Genomic DNA, 21,040 nt, shown 5'->3' on the forward strand with positions numbered 1-21,040 from the left:
CATGATGGGACCCCAACACCGGGCCAGGCACCATGATAGGACCCCAACACCGGGCCAGGCCCCATGATGGGACCCCAGCACTGGGCCAGGCACCATGATGGGACCCCAGCACTGGGCCAGGCACCATGATGGGACCCCAGCACTGGGCCAGGCACCACGATGGGACCCCAACACCGGGCCAGGCACCATGATAGGACCCCGGCACTGGGCCAGGCACCATGATGGGACCCCAACACCGGGCCAGGCACCTGAGCCAGGCCATCCACCCAAAATGGGATGAGACACAAAACTCCAGAAACCTGCTGCGAGCCATACCCAATTGTCTGAGTGTCAAACAAGAAAGCCCCTGAACCCCAGGATGCACTACACAAAATATCTTTGGATGGTTGCCAGTATATGGATAGTCACCAGTAACTGGACAATTGCCAGTGACCAGTCACCAATGTCTGGTTACTAGCATCTGGATGGTCACCAATATCTGGATGGTCACCAATATCTGGATGGTCACCAGTACCTGGATGGTCACCAATATCTGGATGGTCACCAATATCTGGATGGTCACCAGTACCTGGATGGTCACCAATATCTGGATGGTCACCAGTACCTGGATGGTCACCAGTACCTGGATGGTCACCAGTACCTGGATGGTCACCAGTACCTGGATGGTCACCAGTACCTGGATGGTCACCAATATCTGGATGGTCACCAGTACCTGGATGGTCACCAGTACCTGGATGGTCACCAATATCTGGATGGTCACCAGTACCTGGATGGTCACCAGTACCTGGATGGTCACCAATATCTGGAGGGTCACCAGTACCTGGATGGTCACCAGTACCTGGATGGTCACCAATATCTGGATGGTCACCAGTACCTGGATGGTCACCAGTACCTGGATGGTCACCAGTACCTGGATGGTCACCAATATCTGGAGGGTCACCAGTACCTGGATGGTCACCAGTACCTGGATGGTCACCAGTACCTGGATGGTCACCAGTACCTGGATGGTCACCAGTACCTGGATGGTCACCAGTACCTGGATGGTCACCAGTACCTGGATGGTCACCAATATCTGGATGGTCACCAGTACCTGGATGGTCACCAGTACCTGGATGGTCACCAGTACCTGGATGGTCACCAGTACCTGGATGGTCACCAATATCTGGATGGTCACCAGTACCTGGATGGTCACCAGTACCTGGATGGTCACCAGTACCTGGATGGTCACCAGTACCTGGATGGTCACCAGTACCTGGATGGTCACCAATATCTGGATGGTCACCAATATCTGGATGGTCACCAGTACCTGGATGGTCACCAGTACCTGGATGGTCACCAATACCTGGATGGTCACCAGTACCTGGATGGTCACCAGTACCTGGATGGTCACCAGTACCTGGATGGTCACCAATACCTGGATGGTCACCAATATCTGGATGGTCACCAATATCTGGATGGTCACCAGTACCTGGATGGTCACCAGTACCTGGATGGTCACCAATATCTGGATGGTCACCAGTACCTGGATGGTCACCAGTACCTGGATGGTCACCAATACCTGGATGGTCACCAATATCTGGATGGTCACCAGTACCTGGATGGTCACCATTATCTGGATGGTCACCAGTACCTGGATGGTCACCAATATCTGGATGGTCACCAGTACCTGGATGGTCACCATTATATTAGATATTAGGTCACTGCACATCCTCTCTTGTGTACTCTATATATTTAAAACTCTGAATTGTAATGTCAATCCTGACCTTCAACGCTTCCTAGAAGGTTGTAACAGAACTCATGAGCACCACACCAGAAACAAATACCTATTTGATATTCCAAGAGTAAGACTTAATCAAACTAGGAATGCTCTATAAATCAAGGGACCCAGAACGTGGAATGACCTTCCCAATCATGTCGAAGATTGTACCTCTCTCAACCAGTTTAAGATGAAAACTAAGTACTACCTAATTAACTCCATGTAACCTACCTTACTTCTAAATGTCAACCCATGTCTTACTAGTTAAAAAAAAAAATGCTGTTTGTTGATCAACTTGTATATTGGCTATTTTCTACCATTTTCCCCCTCTTTTTTTATCTTTTTTATTTTTTTTTCTTTCAATGCAATTTATACTTTAAGCTCAATTACTATTAAGTTTTAGTCTAAGTGGTTTTCCCCACCTCACCTTGCCTGAAACACTATACGTACTAGTGGCTTTAGGTATTGTATGTACTACCTCTATCTTTATATCAAACACAATGTTTGTACTGTAACTCTGCAACTATGTATGTACTTTCCTAAATAAATTATTATTATCTAGAGGGTCACAGTATCTAGAGGGTCACAGTATCTAGAGGGTCACAGTATCTAGAGGGTCACAGTATCTAGAGGGTCACAGTATCTAGAGGGTCACAGTATCTAGAGGGTCACCAGTATCTAGAGGGTCACAGTATCTAGAGGGTCACCAGTATCTAGAGGGTCACAGTATCTAGAGGGTCACCAGTATCTAGAGGGTCACAGTATCTAGAGGGTCACAGTATCTAGAGGGTCACCAGTATCTAGAGGGTCACAGTATCTAGAGGGTCACCAGTATCTAGAGGGTCACAGTATCTAGAGGGTCACAGTATCTAGAGGGTCACCAGTATCTAGAGGGTCACAGTATCTAGAGGGTCACAGTATCTAGAGGGTCACAGTATCTAGAGGGTCACCAGTATCTAGAGGGTCACAGTATCTAGAGGGTCACCAGTATCTAGAGGGTCACCAGTATCTAGAGGGTCCATAGAGGGTCCAGTATCTAGAGGGTCACCAGTATCTAGAGGGTCACAGTATCTAGAGGGTCACAGTATCTAGAGGGTCACAGTATCTAGAGGGTCACAGTATCTAGAGGGTCACAGTATCTAGAGGGTCACAGTATCTAGAGGGTCACAGTATCTAGAGGGTCACAGTATCTAGAGGGTCACAGTATCTAGAGGGTCACAGTATCTAGAGGGTCACAGTATCTAGAGGGTCACAGTATCTAGAGGGTCACAGTATCTAGAGGGTCACCAGTATCTAGAGGGTCACAGTATCTAGAGGGTCACAGTATCTAGAGGGTCACAGTATCTAGAGGGTCACAGTATCTAGAGGGTCACAGTATCTAGAGGGTCACAGTATCTAGAGGGTCACCAGTATCTAGAGGGTCACCATTATCTAGAGGGTCACCAGTATCTAGAGGGTCACCAGTATCTAGAGGGTCACAGTATCTAGAGGGTCACAGTATCTAGAGGGTCACAGTATCTAGAGGGTCACCAGTATCTAGAGGGTCACCAGTATCTAGAGGGTCACCAGTATCTAGAGGGTCACCAGTATCTAGAGGGTCACAGTATCTAGAGGGTCACAGTATCTAGAGGGTCACCAGTATCTAGAGGGTCACCAGTATCTAGAGGGTCACAGTATCTAGAGGGTCACAGTATCTAGAGGGTCACAGTATCTAGAGGGTCACAGTATCTAGAGGGTCACAGTATCTAGAGGGTCACCAGTATCTAGAGGGTCACAGTATCTAGAGGGTCACAGTATCTAGAGGGTTACAGTATCTAGAGGGTCACAGTATCTAGAGGGTCACCAGTATCTAGAGGGTCACCATTATCTAGAGGGTCACCAGTATCTAGAGGGTCACCATTATCTAGAGGGTCACCAGTATCTAGAGGGTCACAGTATCTAGAGGGTCACAGTATCTAGAGGGTCACAGTATCTAGAGGGTCACAGTATCTAGAGGGTCACAGTATCTAGAGGGTCACCAATATCTAGAGGGTCACAGTATCTAGAGGGTCACAGTATCTAGAGGGTCACAGTATCTAGAGGGTTACAGTATCTAGAGGGTCACAGTATCTAGAGGGTCACAGTATCTAGAGGGTCACCAGTATCTAGAGGATCACCATTATCTAGAGGGTCACCAGTATCTAGAGGGTCACCATTATCTAGAGGGTCACAGTATCTAGAGGGTCACAGTATCTAGAGGGTCACAGTATCTAGAGGGTCACCAGTATCTAGAGGGTCACCAGTATCTAGAGGGTCACCATTATCTAGAGGGTCACCAGTATCTAGAGGGTCACAGTATCTAGAGGGTCACAGTATCTAGAGGGTCACAGTATCTAGAGGGTCACAGTATCTAGAGGGTCACCAGTATCTAGAGGGTCACCAGTATCTAGAGGGTCACCAGTATCTAGAGGGTCACCAATATCTAGAGGGTCACCAGTATCTAGAGGGTCACCAGTATCTAGAGGGTCACAGTATCTAGAGGGTCACAGTATCTAGAGGGTCACAGTATCTAGAGGGTCACAGTATCTAGAGGGTCACAGTATCTAGAGGGTCACAGTATCTAGAGGGTCACAGTATCTAGAGGGTCACAGTATCTAGAGGGTCACAGTATCTAGAGGGTCACCATTATCTAGAGGGTCACCAGTATCTAGAGGGTCACCAGTATCTAGAGGGTCACCAGTATCTAGAGGGTCACAGTATCTAGAGGGTCACAGTATCTAGAGGGTCACAGTATCTAGAGGGTCACAGTATCTAGAGGGTCACAGTATCTAGAGGGTCACCAGTATCTAGAGGGTCACCATTATCTAGAGGGTCACCAGTATCTAGAGGGTCACAGTATCTAGAGGGTCACAGTATCTAGAGGGTCACAGTATCTAGAGGGTCACAGTATCTAGAGGGTCACAGTATCTAGAGGGTCACAGTATCTAGAGGGTCACCAATATCTAGAGGGTCACAGTATCTAGAGGGTCACCAGTATCTAGAGGGTCACCATTATCTACAGGGTCACAGTATCTAGAGGGTCACAGTATCTAGAGGGCCACAGTATCTAGAGGGTCACAGTATCTAGAGGGTCACCAGTATCTAGAGGGTCACAAGTATCTAGAGGGTCACCAGTATCTAGAGGGTCACCAGTATCTAGAGGGTCACAGTATCTAGAGGGTCACAGTATCTAGAGGGTCACAGTATCTAGAGGGTCACAGTATCTAGAGGGTCACAGTATCTAGAGGGTCACAGTATCTAGAGGGTCACCAGTATCTAGAGGGTCACCAGTATCTAGAGGGTCACAGTATCTAGAGGGTCACAGTATCTAGAGGGTCACAGTATCTAGAGGGTCACAGTATCTAGAGGGTCACAGTATCTAGAGGGTCACCAATATCTAGAGGGTCACAGTATCTAGAGGGTCACCAATATCTAGAGGGTCACAGTATCTAGAGGGTCACAGTATCTAGAGGGTCACAGTATCTAGAGGGTCACAGTATCTAGAGGGTCACCAGTATCTAGAGGGTCACAGTATCTAGAGAGGTCGTCAGTATCTGGACAGCTGCCAGTAACTGAGCAGCTGCCAGTAACTGAACAGTTGCCAGTAACTAAACAGCTGCCAGTAACTGAACAGTTGCCAGTAACTGAACAGCTGCCAGTAACTGAACAGCTGCCAGTAACTGAACAGCTGCCAGTAACTGAACAGCTGCCAGTAACTGAACAGCTGCCAGTAACTGAACAGCTGCCAGTAACTAAACAGCTGCCAGTAACTGAACAGCTGCCAGTAACTGAACAGCTGCCAGTAACTGAACAGCTGCCAGTAACTGAACAGCTGCCAGTAACTAAACAGCTGCCAGTAACTGAACAGCTGCCAGTAACTGAACAGTTGCCAGTAACTGAACAGTTGCCAGTAACTGAAAGATTGCCACAATTTGGACAGTCACCAGTCAATTGTCACCAGACAATTACTATATCTGAACAGGTCCCAGTATCCGGACAGTTGCCATATCTGGACAGGTGCTAGCATCTGAAAGGTTACCATTATCTGGACAGTCACCAGTAACCAGACAGTTGCCAGTAACTGGATGGTTGCCACTATCAGGACGGTTACCAGTAACTGGATGGTTGCCACTATCAGGACGGTTACCAGTAACTGGATGGTTGCCACTATCAGGACGGTTACCAATAACTAGATGGCCACCAATATCCAGATGGTTTCCAGTACCTGATTGGTCACCAATATCCAGATGGTTTCTAGTACCTGAATGGCCACCAATATCCAGATGGTTTCTAGTACCTGAATGGCCACCAATATCCAGATGGTTTCCAGTACCTGAATGGCCACCAATATCCAGATGGTTTCCAGTACCTGAATGGCCACCAATATCCAGATGGTTTCCAGTACCTGAATGGCCACCAATATCCAGACAGTTACCGCTACCCAGCCGCCAGCATCCGGACGGTCGCCAGTATTTGGATGGTCACCAATATCTGGAAGGTCATCAGTATTTGGACATTTGTCTGTATCTTTCTCGGTTAATCAGCAGAGGCAGTACCCTCACTTTCCAGGTCGATGATTAGATCAATATAGTCCAAACACTAACAATTCGATAAGTCAATGTCCAAGCCCCAACAATTCCATAGGCCTATGTCCATACGCCAACACTTGCATAGGCCTATGTAAGACAATGGTGGAGCATACAGCACTCAAGTACTTATGGTGGATGATGAGAGTGTGAGGAACAAGGACCAAGATTCACGAAGCTCCATGTATTTCCTCGTAAGTAGGTTTGCTACGAAGGTTCCCAAGTGCCGGCTAAGAACGCGCCAAAGGGCGATTCAGAGAAGTAAACTTAAGAAGATTTCTAAGCGGTTCACTTAGGTCTCGCTAGATGTCACTACGCTTTTAGTTTGACCAATCAGAGAGAAGGTAACATTTTTCATCTTACAGCTGTAGTCAATCACGACGCTGCCATATCAGAGCTTATCCGTAACCACTTGCGACACATTTACGTCAAATTTTCTTATAAAATTAGTATATTTCGAAGTAAAACAATGTTTTTTCAACTTGTACAGTCAGCACCGACATTGTAGTATACAAATATGTTACATTTTTTGTTTACCTACGTAATTCTAAGAAATAGTGTATAACTCCCCTTGTCGCTCCCGAGACTTGAGAAGCGATGGTATCTATTTACGTATATATTTACCTAAATTTACCCAAGGGCCACAATCTATCTAGTGGCCTCGACGAGGACAAAAAGCCGGGGGCTTGTTAAGTCCCGCTAATTGTCCTAATGATATTTTCTAGCTGGATTTTGGCAGGTACGGCTTCAGCGGGTAGGCAGTTCCATGGGTTTTAACCATCTGGGTAAAAAAAAACCAGCGTTGAATGTAATGAAACGCCATTTTCTGGGTGAGCCCCGGAGGCTCCCTGGAGCTTATCGGGCTAATGTGTGTTATGTTAGACCGGGACATTAGCTAAGGAGTTCAGACCTACCAGGGACCAGCGCCAGAACCTGGCCCCTTCAGAGAGGTTTCAGGGAGCAATGGCCCTGGAAAACCCCATATGGTTGGGGGTTTTCCTTATCTGCCATCGACCGGGGTTAGGCACCCAGAAAGGTAGGCGTAACAAAACAAACCCCACATGGTAAGAAACTACAACAAAAACCGAACAGAGAGGTAGAAAACTCCCTACAATCCCAAGGAAACAAGCAAACAAGCAAACATCACTCTTTACTGCCGCGCCGATCGTCCGCGCAGCCCTCCCCACCCCGGGAGGGGGAGGGGGGAGCCCCGGACCTACCGCGCCGGCTGCCAAGCTCCAGTTCGGAAGCTAAGCTTCAACCAACGCGAAAAAACCGCCGACCGGTGGGAGGGAGGGTTTCCAGGGAGCCTCCGGGGCTCACCCAGAAAATGGCGTTTCATTACATTCAACGCTGGTTTTCTGTGGGGAGCCCCTACGGCTCCCTGGAGCTTCATACCCAAAGAGAAGGAAAAGAAAGGGCTAACCCGGGAGGCGGCCGCCACAAACTCTGCAACGCAAAGCCAAGACAACCGGTCGCAAACCTGCGACCCAAGGCAACAAGAACGCCCAAGAACAGACGCACACATGGATGGGCGGCCAAAAACCTGTGCGACCCACAATTCCCTGCGCCCGAAATGAGCCCGAGACGTCACCAACACAGCAGCAATTGCTGTAAACGTCTGAACAGCACGGGCGCAAAGACAGACCGCAGTAAGAAGGAAAACACTGCGGACGACCCGGGAGACCCGAGCCCTGAAAACAGGGAACGAAGGAACCGGATCAACCACAGCGCATCCCCAGGCACGGTACGCCGGCAACAGCAAAAAGCACAACTGGACAACACAGGACGCACCCCCCGGCCAAACCAAACAAGTACCAATACCCCAAGAACCCCTCCGGAAAGCAGCCGTCTCGACCGTCGCCAGGACAGAGAAAGGCTGCACACCAATAAAGCTACCACCAGTACCAAAGAGGAGGAAACTGAAACCGAAGGGGCTACCACAAACTGAGGGGAAGAGAAGAAGGCACCCTGAACAAGGACCAGGATGGCTCAGGCGACTCATGAGCAGGCCGGAGGGGAAACAAAACGCGAGAAGACGTAATAAACGTCATACAGTCTCCAAGACGAAGCTCGCAGGTGGGACACCGTCAACAAAACCACCTGAACACCATAGAGATGGCGATACCTGCGTCAAAATACCAGACGCGAAGAGCCAAAGAGAAGGCCGAACCAGTCACGGACAGGACCGATTCGGCCTGCTGAAAGAGGCGAAGCCTCAGGAAAAACGCCCCGGGTACGGACACCTATCAAGCAACGTCTGAAAAGAAGGCCGGGCCGGCCACAGTGGAACCATAAGGATTGTTCTCGTGGGAATGGGCTGCAACTGAGCCAGAACCCGAAGCAACAGCTGGACCGGGAGAAGAGGTACAGGTACCCCCCACCTCGACCAGGCCTGCCGAAAGCCTCCACCGTGAAGTCCTCGCAGGTGGGAAGGGCGCCACAAAACGGGCGACGCCTAGACCACGCCGACCCGAAGACGTCCATGGCCAGGAGTCCATAAGCCCAACAGAGCCAACAAAACGAATCGGCGACGACTGGCCAACCCACGAAGAGGAATGAACCGAGACAGCTGTCCACCAGGACGCAGGACACACCCCGGACACGAACCACACGGTTCAGATTCAGATTCAGATGTTTATTCAGGTAAGGTATATACATACAAGTGATGTTACATTAATGGATTGATATATAGATAGAGCTAGTACATACAATGCCTAAAGCCACTATTACGCAATGCGTTTCGGGCAAGAAAAACATTAATATCTAGAACTTAATACTAATTGAGCATAAAGAATAAAAGATGTTGAGAACAAATACAAATAAAGATAAAAAAAAGGGGGAACATGACTGAAAAAGCAGCACAAATACAATAGGTTGACAAACAGTGTAGATTACAAAAAAGAAAAAAAAAAAGAAAATAACAGACATGGGTTGACAATAGAGGAGTGAGGTAGATTACAGGGAATTTATTAGGTAGTGTTTAGTTTTTATCTTAAACTGGTTGAGAGAGGTACAGTCTTTAACATGGTTGGGAAGGTCATTCCACATTCTGGGCCCCTTGATTTGCAGAGCATTTCTAGTTTGATTAAGACGTACTCTAGGAATATCAAAACTGTATTTATTTCTGGTGTGGTGCTCATGGGTTCTGTTACAACCTTCTATGAAGCTTTTAAGATCAGGATTGGCATTATAGTTTAGCGTTTTATATATGTATAATACACATGAGAGAATGTGCAGTGACTTAATATCTAACATATTAAGAGATTTGAGTAGGGGTACCAAACCCCCTGTGGTTCCGGCAAGAACCACCAGAGAACAGTCCAAACAGAGCTGAACGGTAGAGTACCTAGTGACCCAAACCCTCCGAAGCGCAAACCAGACAGCCATGAACACCTGAACCGGGCTGTGAGCCCGACGGACAGACAGACTCCATCAACCTCGGCCGACCTGGTGAGCACTGGTCACAAAGCCCCAGCCGAGAGACGACCCGTCCGTGAACACATTGAGCGAAGGCTCGGGGAGCCGCCAAGGCACGGAACCCCGAAAACCCCAAAGAGGAAGCTGGTGACGCAGCACCAACACCAGATCCCCAGAGGAACCCAAGGAATGCAAGAGGCGGAAGTGGAGTCTCCGTAGGAACCAACCGACGCCGGAGCCAAACCCGACTCCGCGGGCAGACAAGCACGCCGAAGTGCAAACTCCCGCACAACCGCCCAAGCAACCGCTGAGCAACCCGGGACCCCCTCCTGAACAGCCAAAGGCGGGACCACAGCCACAGGAACACTTCTGGAGGGAAGACAATGAGGGGCCCAAGAGCCTGAAACAAGGCCCAGGTCCGAACCCGGGACGGAAACAAGGTAAAACCTCCAGATCACCAGGAAACCAAACCCAGCGATCTGGAAAGAACCATCCCCTGGCGAGCAGACAAGCGGACTGACTGGGAGCCCACTCCAGCCAGTCGTCGAGGTAGGCCAGACACCGAATCTCAGACGCAGACAGGGCACTAAGATCCGGTAAAGATGCAAAGAGTATACAAAGTGCCCTTCACAAAATAGGGAATTCAATAAAAACAGCAAACCTGAAGCCCCACCACCAAAGCATTGTATGACAATCATATGAAGACATTATGACATATGACAATCATTATATGACAATATGACAATTATAATCAAAGCATTATATGACAAAGAGTGCTGGGAAGACGGGACACCACGAGAGTAGCTCTCATCCTGTAACTACACTTAGGTAAGTACACATAGGTAATTACCAACCGTGCTAGCCCCAGAAAAACTGGAGAGGAACGTGCCAAGAAGTGACCTGGAGGTCCAGGTCCACCATCCATGCACCCGGCCCTAACAGAATCCGAACAGGAGACAACAGTCCTCCGAGCAGGGCAGAGGATCCAGGGCGCAGACGGTAGTAGTCCAGAAGAACTGCAGACTGGAAAAGCTCATGACTGCAAAGAGCAGACGGGAAGCCCAGAAGGATGGGGCGGATCGACCACGCCCCACGCACCCACGAAGAGGAAATGACGAAGCGCAGGGAAGAAGCCCACCCCGCCAGCTCTGAACCCCCCCCAAGGGGGAGAAGCCGTCCTCCGACGCCAGCAGAGGCCGGAAGACAACCCAAAGCGCCCACCAACAGCGGGACCAAGCGAGAGGCAACAGAGCAAGCTGCTCCCCCAGCGCCCAGTCAACAGAGAAGGGAACAGAACCCTTCAGAAAGAAAAAGTACACTACCGAAGTCATGAGGAGAGACTACGGGAATGAAACCACACTTCGCTGGAAGAGGAAGTGAGGGGAGACCTGATCACCACATACAAGATACCCAAGGGAATCGACAGGGTTGAGAAGGACAGGATATGTAACACAAGGGGCACACGCACTAGGGGACACAGGTGGAAACTGAGTACCCAAAAGAGCCACAGATAGAATTAGTTTTTTTTTTTTTTTTTTTTTTTTTTTTTTGAGTGTCAGAACGGGAACGGGAAAGCACTAAGAAGTAATGTGGCGACTCCTCACACAAGTAACGAGGCTGACCCCCATACAATGTCACATGTAGACATGACAGAGCCCAAGAGGCACAGGAACCGATACACCTGTTGACGGACGGTTGAGAGGCAGGACCAAGGAGCCAGAGCTCAACCCCCACAAGCACAACTAGGTGAGGACACATTGTAAAAGCACAAGCCGCCGACTAGTGGCAAAGAGCACTACGCCGGCCAGGCAAAGAAGGCACAAAACTGCATCAAAAGGCCCACCTCGACAGCAAAACCACAAAGTCCCAGCACAACCACAACATGTGCCAAGACCCAAAAAGCGCAGTCTGCAAGCCAGGAAGACCCCGGAACCCCAAAAGGCAGAACCGGGTCACACGAGGAAACAAAATCCCCTGAACCCACAAAAGGGGGCCCAAGAGGAAGAAACCTCCAGAACGAAACCAAGGAACCCAAAGGAACCCAGAATCGAACCAGGGGGAGCCCAACCACCACATTTGCCGGCGGAGAACACCACTAAAAGGCAAAGCACAGACCCCAGCAGAACGCCCTGGGAAAACGGTCCCAACAGACCGAAAACCGAGGGGCAAGGTGTGGGAGCAAGCATACCAGCCAGGGGCACTGAGCCTAAACCCAGAGGCTCAGACCCAAAATCAACACCCAAACGTTCCCAGAGGAACAGGAAACGGCAAGAAAACACCAGAAAAACAAAGAAACGACAACAGGAGAACAAAAACCCTGCAAATTTTTTGAAAACTCACCAGAGACGCTTGCTCGCACACCCAGACGCATGTAAACAAACCGCAACGCCGCCCTGGTGGCCACGCCGGGAAACCGGCAGACGAAAATGGCCGCCAGCAGGGGCTGTGACTGACGCTTAATACACAAAAACACGCCAGCAAATGTGGGAAGCTAGCAGACTGGAAGGGCGAAAAACGACGCCCAAAAGCAGAAAAACCCCTGAAGGGGCAAAACCGCCCCAGAACTGCTAGTAGGCATCCCCCACAGCCCCGGGAACCAACAACAGAGGCCCCGGGGCAGAGCCGTCCTCCAAGCCCTCCGCCCTGAAAGAAAAGCAAGAGCCCATGGGAAAGGCAACAAGAAAGGGCCGCTGGTAAGACCCAGAAGCCTTGGCAGGAGGCACAGGCTCAAACCTCCGTCCCCAACCCGAACGGGGCATCCCCCGAAAACCGCCCGAGTCTCTGCCGCAACTGAACCCCGCCCCGACCCAGAAACACGCAGACGGTCCGGAGCCGGGAACATGGAGAGAAAGGGGCGAGCAGCACCTAACCAAACGGGGCGGCCACGGGGCATTCGAGTGGGAAACCAACCTAGCATGTTGCAGCAATCTAACCTAGCTTGCAACACGGATGCCGCCTGTACTCTGAACAGTAATAACATCAGGAGAGTACTGGAGAACAAGCAGAGAATCACTCGCAAGACTCCGGGTCAAGGTATCAGGGACCCAACAGGCAGCATGACGGAGGTAAAAATGGCGACTGTCACCCGGAGACAAGGGAACAGCAACCAACGATCCCGTACAAGACGGGTTGGAACCCGGAAGACACATTCAATGGTCCCCCGAGCCCAGACAGGGGTTTCCAGGGCCCGTAGGGTAACAACTACGGGAAGCCCGGGCAAGGTGTTGCTAACCGGTTAAGAAACCCAAACATAACAAGAGGGTAGATTATAGCACTGAAAACCCCCGAGACGTGTACAAGCACAGGGGCCTAGCAGAGGGCCGCCAAACACTACCAGTGGAACTATAACCACCTTAGGCAGACCCCCACCAGGCAAGAAAATGAAAACAAAAGAAAAACCCCGCAAAAGTACGCCGTCTCCAGAGGCAACAGAAACCGGCCGCCGCTTAGGTGGCAGGCTGCGCAACACCTTGACGCCCTAACCAGCACAATACCAATCCCTACCCAGGGCCAAACAAGGGCCCCAAGCCCCAGCTGGCCCCAAGGGCGAGGCAAATGCCGAGCAGCAAGAACCTCTACGGGAATGGTTCCCGAACGCCCCAGGGAAGATAACCCTGTAACGCAAGGGCAGTACTCACAGGGCGCTTAGGGAAGTCAGCCACTAAGCACATGCAGCCCCGGCACTGATGAAGTACTCCTGGCCACCGCACACCACAACACACGGCAGTGAACGCCACACAAGGCAAACACCGCCTAGGAAACTGAGGCCAGAGAAGCGTCAATCCCGGTTGACATTAGCGAACGAACTGGAGCTTGGCAGCCGGCGCGGTAGGTCCGGGGCTCCCCCCTCCCCCTCCCGGGGTGGGGAGGGCTGCGCGGACGATCGGCGCGGCAGTAAAGAGTGATGTTTGCTTGTTTGCTTGTTTCCTTGGGATTGTAGGGAGTTTTCTACCTCTCTGTTCGGTTTTTGTTGTAGTTTCTTACCATGTGGGGTTTGTTTTGTTACGCCTACCTTTCTGGGTGCCTAACCCCGGTCGATGGCAGATAAGGAAAACCCCCAACCATATGGGGTTTTCCAGGGCCATTGCTCCCTGAAACCTCTCTGAAGGGGCCAGGTTCTGGCGCTGGTCCCTGGTAGGTCTGAACTCCTTAGCTAATGTCCCGGTCTAACATAACACACATTAGCCCGATAAGCTCCAGGGAGCCGTAGGGGCTCCCCACAGAAAAACATCTGTTTTCAGTCTTACTTGAGAGGACATACTTTCCAACACTATATCTGTGATTGCCCTGTTACAGTATCAGTGACTTCATACCAGATGATATGAGGCACTTTGAGCTCTGTAATTACTTCATACACTCAGGAATATTGGAAGATATTCTTGTGCTGTACCCAGATTTTGTCAGTGGGAGCTAATAGATCAGCCTGAAGTATTTTGTTCTCTCCTGATTCCATGTATGACTGGCCGTCCTGTGAGGTGAGGATGTTGGATGAGTTTGTAGCTGTTTTTTTATCTAGACTATTTATTTATTATTATTAATTATTATTTATTAATATATATATACAAGAAGGTACATTGGGATTATGAGGATACATAGCATAGTGATTACATTCTTGTAAAGCCACTAGTACGTGCAGCGTTTCGGGCAGGTCCTTAATCTAACAGAAAATTTTAAGTAGTAAATACTAGCAAAATTTATAAAAATGATAACAGGTAATGTACATGGTAAGAAAACAAAGAAAAAAAGATGAGAGAAATTAGAAGGTATATTAAAGCACATAGGTAGCTCAGATTGATTGCATTGACAGCTTGAATGATAGTTTAACAAAAATTACAAGGCACAATACACCATATTGCTAGCACTGAAAAGAAGACAGCAATGATCACAAAGGTAATATTGTTTGGATTAAGTACATAAAGATTGGGAGATTGGGTAACACTAGATACAGACCAAATTTAAAGCACAGTGTAGGAAACTATGAAGATGAAATTAGGTACTTTTTGGTTTTGTTTTTGAATGAGGCAAAAGTCTGACAGCTTTTCAATTCATTAGGGAGTGAGTTCCATAGACTAGGTCCCTTTATTTGCACAGAGTGTTTACACAGATTAAGTTTGACTCTAGGGATATCAAGGAGATATTTATTTCTGGTGTGGTGATAATGGGTCCTATTACATCTGTCCAGGGAGAGTTTCAGAGAATGAACTATATGGTCCTTCATACAGAATAGGGAAGCAGCACATTGCTGTGTATGCCTAAGCATGTTAAAAAAATACATTGTTTGAGAGGAGTCTTGTAGAAACTAGTAAGAGTACTGTAGTTATAATATAATGTTTCCATGATTCAGTGCTTACCTCTTGTGAAAATCGTGAAGTTATTGTTTAGTCAGAGCTGATTTGTTTTTTGTATTGAGGCAGGTATTTTCTCCCCTGATTCCATGTATGACTAACCATCCTGTGAGATGGGAGTATTAGATGAACTTATAGCTAGTTTTTTATCTACACTGTGTAATCTTCCATATAGAATAGGGTAGCAGCATATTGCTATGTATACCTAAGCTTCTTAATACAAAAATATCAGTAATAAAGATTTTAAATTATAGTTTGTGTTATTACCAATATTACCCTTATTAAATCATGTTAACCATGGATCATTAAGATCTCATGTTGATATGTAATACAGTAGTCATATTTATTTTGAATCATTCATTAAATTATGCATTATGTCTCAATATTTCACTTCTTTGGATATACTGTACTGTATAGTACAAAAAGATAGAATAAAAATAACCAGTAATATTTCTTTCATTATATTTTTTATTTAAATAACTGCATCAATATTTTTACAGCTGACAGGATTTGTTTCTCACAGGTGCATTATTTGTTAAAAAATTAGGTTTATTGCTACACACAATGGTGCTACATAGCCTTCCCAGCTTGGTGCCTTCTTTTGATAATTACTTACTGATTGTTACACAGCCAAATTGTGTAACAGGAAGAGGTCTTGGACACAAATTTGTTCCATACTAAATGTAGAGGAATCAGCTGCATTCCTCAAATAAAATAGGCTGCCTCAACTTGTAAGATAAATAAAATAAGCATTCCTCAAATAAGTAGCTGCCTCACCTTACTGCCTTAATGCTACATAGCCTTCCCGACATGGTGCCTTCTTTTATTTATTTATTTATTTATTTATTTATATATATATACAAGAAGGTACATTGGGTTTGTGAGAATACATTGAATAGTACAGTATTTACAATCTTGTAAAGCCACTAGTACGCGCAGCGTTTCGGGCAGGTCCTTAATCTAACGGATAATTTTAAGTAGGTAATTTCTATCAGAATTGATAAATGATAACAAATACATTGCAAGAGAAAAATGAGATGAGAGAGCTTAGTAAGTATATTAGAGCACATTGTTATATTAAAGCTCTGATTGGTTACATTGACAGCTTGATTGGTAATTTAAACAAGATTAATAGACACCATACAGCAGATTGACAGCACATATAAGACAGTAATGATCACAATGGTAAAGATGCTCAGATTGGGTGCATAAAGATTGGGAGACTGGGTAGCAATAGCTACAGATAAACAAGATTAATAGACACCATACAGCAGATTAGCAGCACATATAAGAAGACTGCAATGATCACAATGGTAAAGATGTTAAACAATAATAAACACCATACAGCAGATTGGCAGCACATATAAGAAGACAGCAATGATCACAATGGTAAAGTTGTTCAAATTGGGAACATAAAGGTTGGGAGATTGGGTAGCAATAGATACAGTGCAATTTTAAGGCAAAAGGTGAAAAACTATGAAGATGAAATTAGGTACTTTTTAGTATTGATTTTGAATGATGTAAAAGTTGGACAGCTTTTCAATTCAATAGGGAGTGAGTTCCATAAACTGGGTCCCTTTATTTGCATAGAGTGTTTACACAGATTAAGTTTAACTCTGGGGATATCAAAGAGATATTTATTTCTGGTGTGGTGATAATGGGTCCTATTACATCTGTCTAGGAAGAGTTTCAGAGCAGGATTTGCATTTAAGAACAGGGTTTTGTAAATGTAGTTGACACAAGAGAATTTATGGAGTGAGATTATGTTTAGCATATTTAGGGAGTTAAACAAGGGGGCTGAGTGTTGCCTGAAAGCAAATTTGAGATTATTCTGATAGCAGATTTTTGCTGGGTGATGATGGACTTGAGGTGGTTTGCAGTGGTTGAACCCCATGCACAGATACCATAGTTGAGATAGGGATAGATTAGTGCATAATATAGAGAGATGAGAGCAGAGTTAGGTACATAATATCTGATTTTGGAGAGTATATCAACTGTTTTAGAGACTTTCTTAGTTTTGTGTTGTATGTAGGTACTGAAGTTGAGTCTCTTGTCTAGGAATAGGCCAAGAAACTTTCCATCATTTTTATTGCTAATGTTTACATTGTCTATCTGAAGCTGAATTGCATTTGTAGATTTGCTTCCAAATAAGATGTTGTAGATCTTTTCTATGTTAAGTGTTAGTTTGTTGGTTGACATCCATAAATGGACTTTTTTTTAGATCATTATTAACAACATTATTTAGTGTATGTGGGTTGGGGTTGGAGTAGATGAGGGTAGTATCATCAGCAAACAAAATAGGTTTCAGAATGTTAGAGACATTAGGCAGATCATTGATGTATATAAGAAATAGAAGAGGTCCCAAGATGCTGCCCTGTGGCATTCCAACGGTTATTGGTAGAGTGGGAGAGGTTATATTATTGATGGCTACACATTGGTGTCTATTACTAAGATAGGATTGGATATAGTCCAGTGCATGGCCTCGGATTCCATAATGATGTAGTTTACATAAGAGGTAATCGTGATTAACAGTATCAAAGGCCTTTCACAGCTCAATGAAGAGTCCAATCGGAAACTCATTTTTGTCAAGGGCTGAGTAAATTATATAAAGGAAACTAATAATTGCATCGTTGGTACACTTTTGGGAGCGAAAGCCAAACTGACAGGGGATAAGAATGTCGAATTTTACGAGATAGGAGTAGAGCTGTTTGTAGATAATTTTTTTAAATATTTTTGATAGTATGGGTAGGTTTGATATTGGTCTATAGTTATGTCTGCCGGATTACCTCCTTTATGAACTGGCGTTACTCTTGCTTTTTTAAGGATATCAGGGAAGGTATGACACTCAAGGGATTTGTTGAACACCAGAGCTATAGGTGGCGCAAGGGCATGGGAGGCGCTCTTGTATACAATGGATGGGATTTCACTGATGTTCCCAGCTTTGGTTTTTAGTGAGTGTATGATGGACACAACATCTGTCGGGCTGACTGGTGAGAGGAGAAGAGAGTTTGGATAGCTGCCTGAGAGATATGTGTTGATATATGTCTGAGTCTGTGGGATTTTACTTGCAAGGTTAGCACCAATTGATGAAAAGAAGCTATTAAATTAATTCGCCATTTCTAGGTCAGATGATGGTGTAAGGCCATCCTTAGAGAGTGTTATCTGGTTGTGGGAGTGTTGTTTAGTTCCCAGGATATTAGAGATGGTATTCCATGTGCTTTTCATGTTGCCTTTTGCTTCTTTGAATCTAGTCTCATAATATGAAAGTTTAGCTTTTCTTATGATACTGGTAAGCACTGATGAGTACCTTTTAACTACTTCCTTTGTAACTAGGCCACTCCTAAATTTCTTTTCATATTCATGTTTTTTGTTGATTGATTTAATTATGCCACTTGTAAGCCACGGGTTATTTTTTCTTTTATCAGTTACTTGTTTGGAAAGGAGGGGACAGTGAGTGTTGTAAAGGCTTAGAGTTTTGGAGAGAAAGAGGTTAGTTAATGAGTTTATATCCTGTGTATTATTAAATTCAGATTCCCAGTTAATATTGTGAAGTGCATTAGAGAGATTGCCTAAAGCTGATTCACTGTGTAGCCTGAATGAGAGTTTCTTGGTTTCTGGTGGTGTTGTGTCCATGTTTGCTATGAGGAAGGTAGGATAGTTGTCAGTTGTTCTGTCATAAATTACCCCAGATGTAAAGGGAGCTGTTTTATTAGTCCATAGGTGATCCAGGGTAGTGGCAATAATTACTGGTTCCACACACCCAAATTGTGTAACAGGAAGAGGAACCCTACTTCCCCCTCTCTTTTTTTTAATAGTCCATATAGTCATAATTATAGGTTTAATTATTCAATGAGAAGCGTTTTTGAAGTTTTTACCCTAACCTAACATCTTTGTGCAGGATATTTTTCTTCTGTCTCACCCATGATTTAATTTCAAAATAAAACCAAACAAAATAAATTAAAACTGTGTATGTATAGCTAAGGTACACCCTTACTGATTACTAGGTGAACAGGGGCATTTGGTGATAGTAAATGCTCCCATCAGGCAGGGCTCATAACCTTCTCTCATATTTCATGTTCACCAGTGTTTATTTACTTAATAACTACTGGTATAATATCTTGCTATTATAAAACTAATTCTCCTATCATAAAAGACATATTTACTTCAAGTTTCAAGCAGAGAATGCATATATAACTAACACGAAGGACTCCTCTTCACGAGATTCACCAACTAATAATCTTTTGTTTATATTAAAATCGATCCCAGTGTTATGTAGTAGAGAAAAATTGAGTTATATCCAGTTACGAGTGGTCGACAGTACACTTAGATGACGGACCAAAGTTACGAAGGTTTTTCTTCTTAGTGTAGCTACCTGAATACCGACGTAGTCGCCACGAAGGTGCTAAGAAGAAAAACATTGGTAGCTAAGAAGAAAAACATTGGTAGCTAAGAAGAAAAACATTGGTAGCTAAGAAGAAAAACATTGGTAGCTAAGAAGAAAAACATTGGTAGCTAAGAAGAAAAACATTGGTAGCTAAGAAGAAAACCATTGGTAAGTACCTTGGTGAATGTGGCCCAAGGTGGTCAGGTGGAGCCAGTGACTCCTTTCTTCAACAGTTTTGTCTCTTCCTCGTGGTATATCCTCAATGTCTTCAGTGGTGTGCCCTCACCACACACTTACACTGCCACAACTGTCTTGTGAGTATTGTGGGAGGGACAATTTGGCGGGTATTTTGGACACAGGAGACCGTCTTTAAGATAGGCGAGGAGCGTCAGTGTTATCTCACGGGTCGTGTACACGTCCAATAGTGGAACCTTTGTTGTGATGACGTCACTCGCTCGCTTCCCCGCCACCTTCCTTCTTCCATTTTCTTTGGTTACTGATCTTTGCCCACACTTATGTCTAATGTTGTGTTTTATTTAGTTATTATTTACCGGTATGTATTTATTTATATTTATTTATTTATATTGAAGAAGGTAGAGTGGGTTGTGAAAGCACAACATTGGTGATTGAGTGTTACATTCTTGGTAAAGCCCCAGCACGCGCAGGGTCTCCAGCACGGCCTTAAGCAAACCAATAAATGTAATAATACCTCCATTGTAACAACATTTGAACTCTACATAATAACTTCATTATTAATTGATAGAATAAATTATACTGAGAAAGTTGCATTTCTTTAGTAATAAAGTTAGTTTAGTTCATTTATTATGCACCTCATACCCATTCATCGGCGGTAGTAGAAAGGGTTAAAGAGGAACATAATGGGTTCAGGGACTGAACCCCACAATTCACTTAGCTAAGCAAGTTACAATCTTGATTATCTAGTTACAAAATTCAATGCACATCGTTACATCGACAATGGGCTCGAGACTGACACAAGTACAGTTTCTTAATTAAGCAACTGACATTAGCAACTAAATTAAGCAACTTCTAGGAAGCTAACCTTCCTAGAAGGTTGTAACAGAACCCATGGGCACCACACCAGAAACAAATACCTATTTGATATTCCAAGAGTACGACTTAACTAAACTAGAAATGCTCTACAAATCAAGGGACCCAGAATGTGGAATGACCTTCCCAGGATATCAAAGGCTGTACCTCTCTCAACCAGTTTAAGATAAAAAAAAACAGTCTACACACAGGAGACTGACTAGTATTAATCGTCTTCTACACATCTCCCCCCATGCTGGGTACTGAAATGGAGACTCAGTCATCAGAAGAACTGGCTATTTCCCACGGCAATATTCACATGGACTCAGAAAGCAGCCAGTCAGCCAAGGAGGGTGAGTTTCAAGAAGCTCTAACCAGGCAACAGAAGAAACGGAGAAGACAGGATGTAAGGCGTAGTGTTGACAGTGAGAGTACACATAACGGAAACGACAAGAGAATGAAGAACGACGCCGAGACTGATGTC

At 45.7% G+C, this 21,040-nt stretch overlaps 2 protein-coding genes across 2 annotated transcripts in view; both read right to left on the reverse strand.

Annotated features, from left to right (window-relative positions):
- The window catches only part of LOC138364618 (tripartite motif-containing protein 59-like), a 98,285-nt gene extending 78,279 nt beyond the window's left edge, over positions 1-20,006 (reverse strand). Inside the window, exon 1 of the mRNA XM_069324567.1 lies at positions 19,686-20,006. The gene's annotated coding sequence lies outside the window, so the exon portion shown is untranslated. The remainder of the gene's footprint in view (positions 1-19,685) is intronic.
- LOC138364810 (uncharacterized) lies at positions 405-6,544 on the reverse strand. Its single transcript, XM_069324792.1, has 4 exons — positions 6,490-6,544; positions 5,814-6,179; positions 1,523-1,666; positions 405-514 (listed from the first exon to the last, which is right to left on the reverse strand). The coding sequence occupies exons 1-4, from the start codon at positions 6,542-6,544 to the stop codon at positions 405-407; spliced, it is 675 nt and encodes a 224-aa protein (XP_069180893.1).
- Positions 20,007-21,040: the final 1,034 nt, after the last annotated feature.

Source organism: Procambarus clarkii, chromosome 14, assembly GCF_040958095.1.
Source record: "Procambarus clarkii isolate CNS0578487 chromosome 14, FALCON_Pclarkii_2.0, whole genome shotgun sequence".
Classification (NCBI taxonomy): Eukaryota; Metazoa; Arthropoda; class Malacostraca; order Decapoda; family Cambaridae; genus Procambarus; species Procambarus clarkii.

What these genes read in the sequence shown, in the direction of transcription:
- LOC138364810 (XM_069324792.1), bottom strand. Translation starts at nt 6,544, where the DNA reads ATGGAGCTTCGTGAATCTTGGTCCTTGTTCCTCACACTCTCATCATCC. An exon ending in TGGTGACTGTCCAGATAATG is followed by an intron (nt 1,667 to 5,813) that starts GTAACCTTTCAG and finishes GTGACCATCCAG; the next exon opens with GTACTGGTGACCATCCAGAT. An exon ending in AGGTACTGGTGACCATCCAG is followed by an intron (nt 515 to 1,522) that starts GTACTGGTGACC and finishes GTGACCATCCAG; the next exon opens with GTACTGGTGACCATCCAGAT.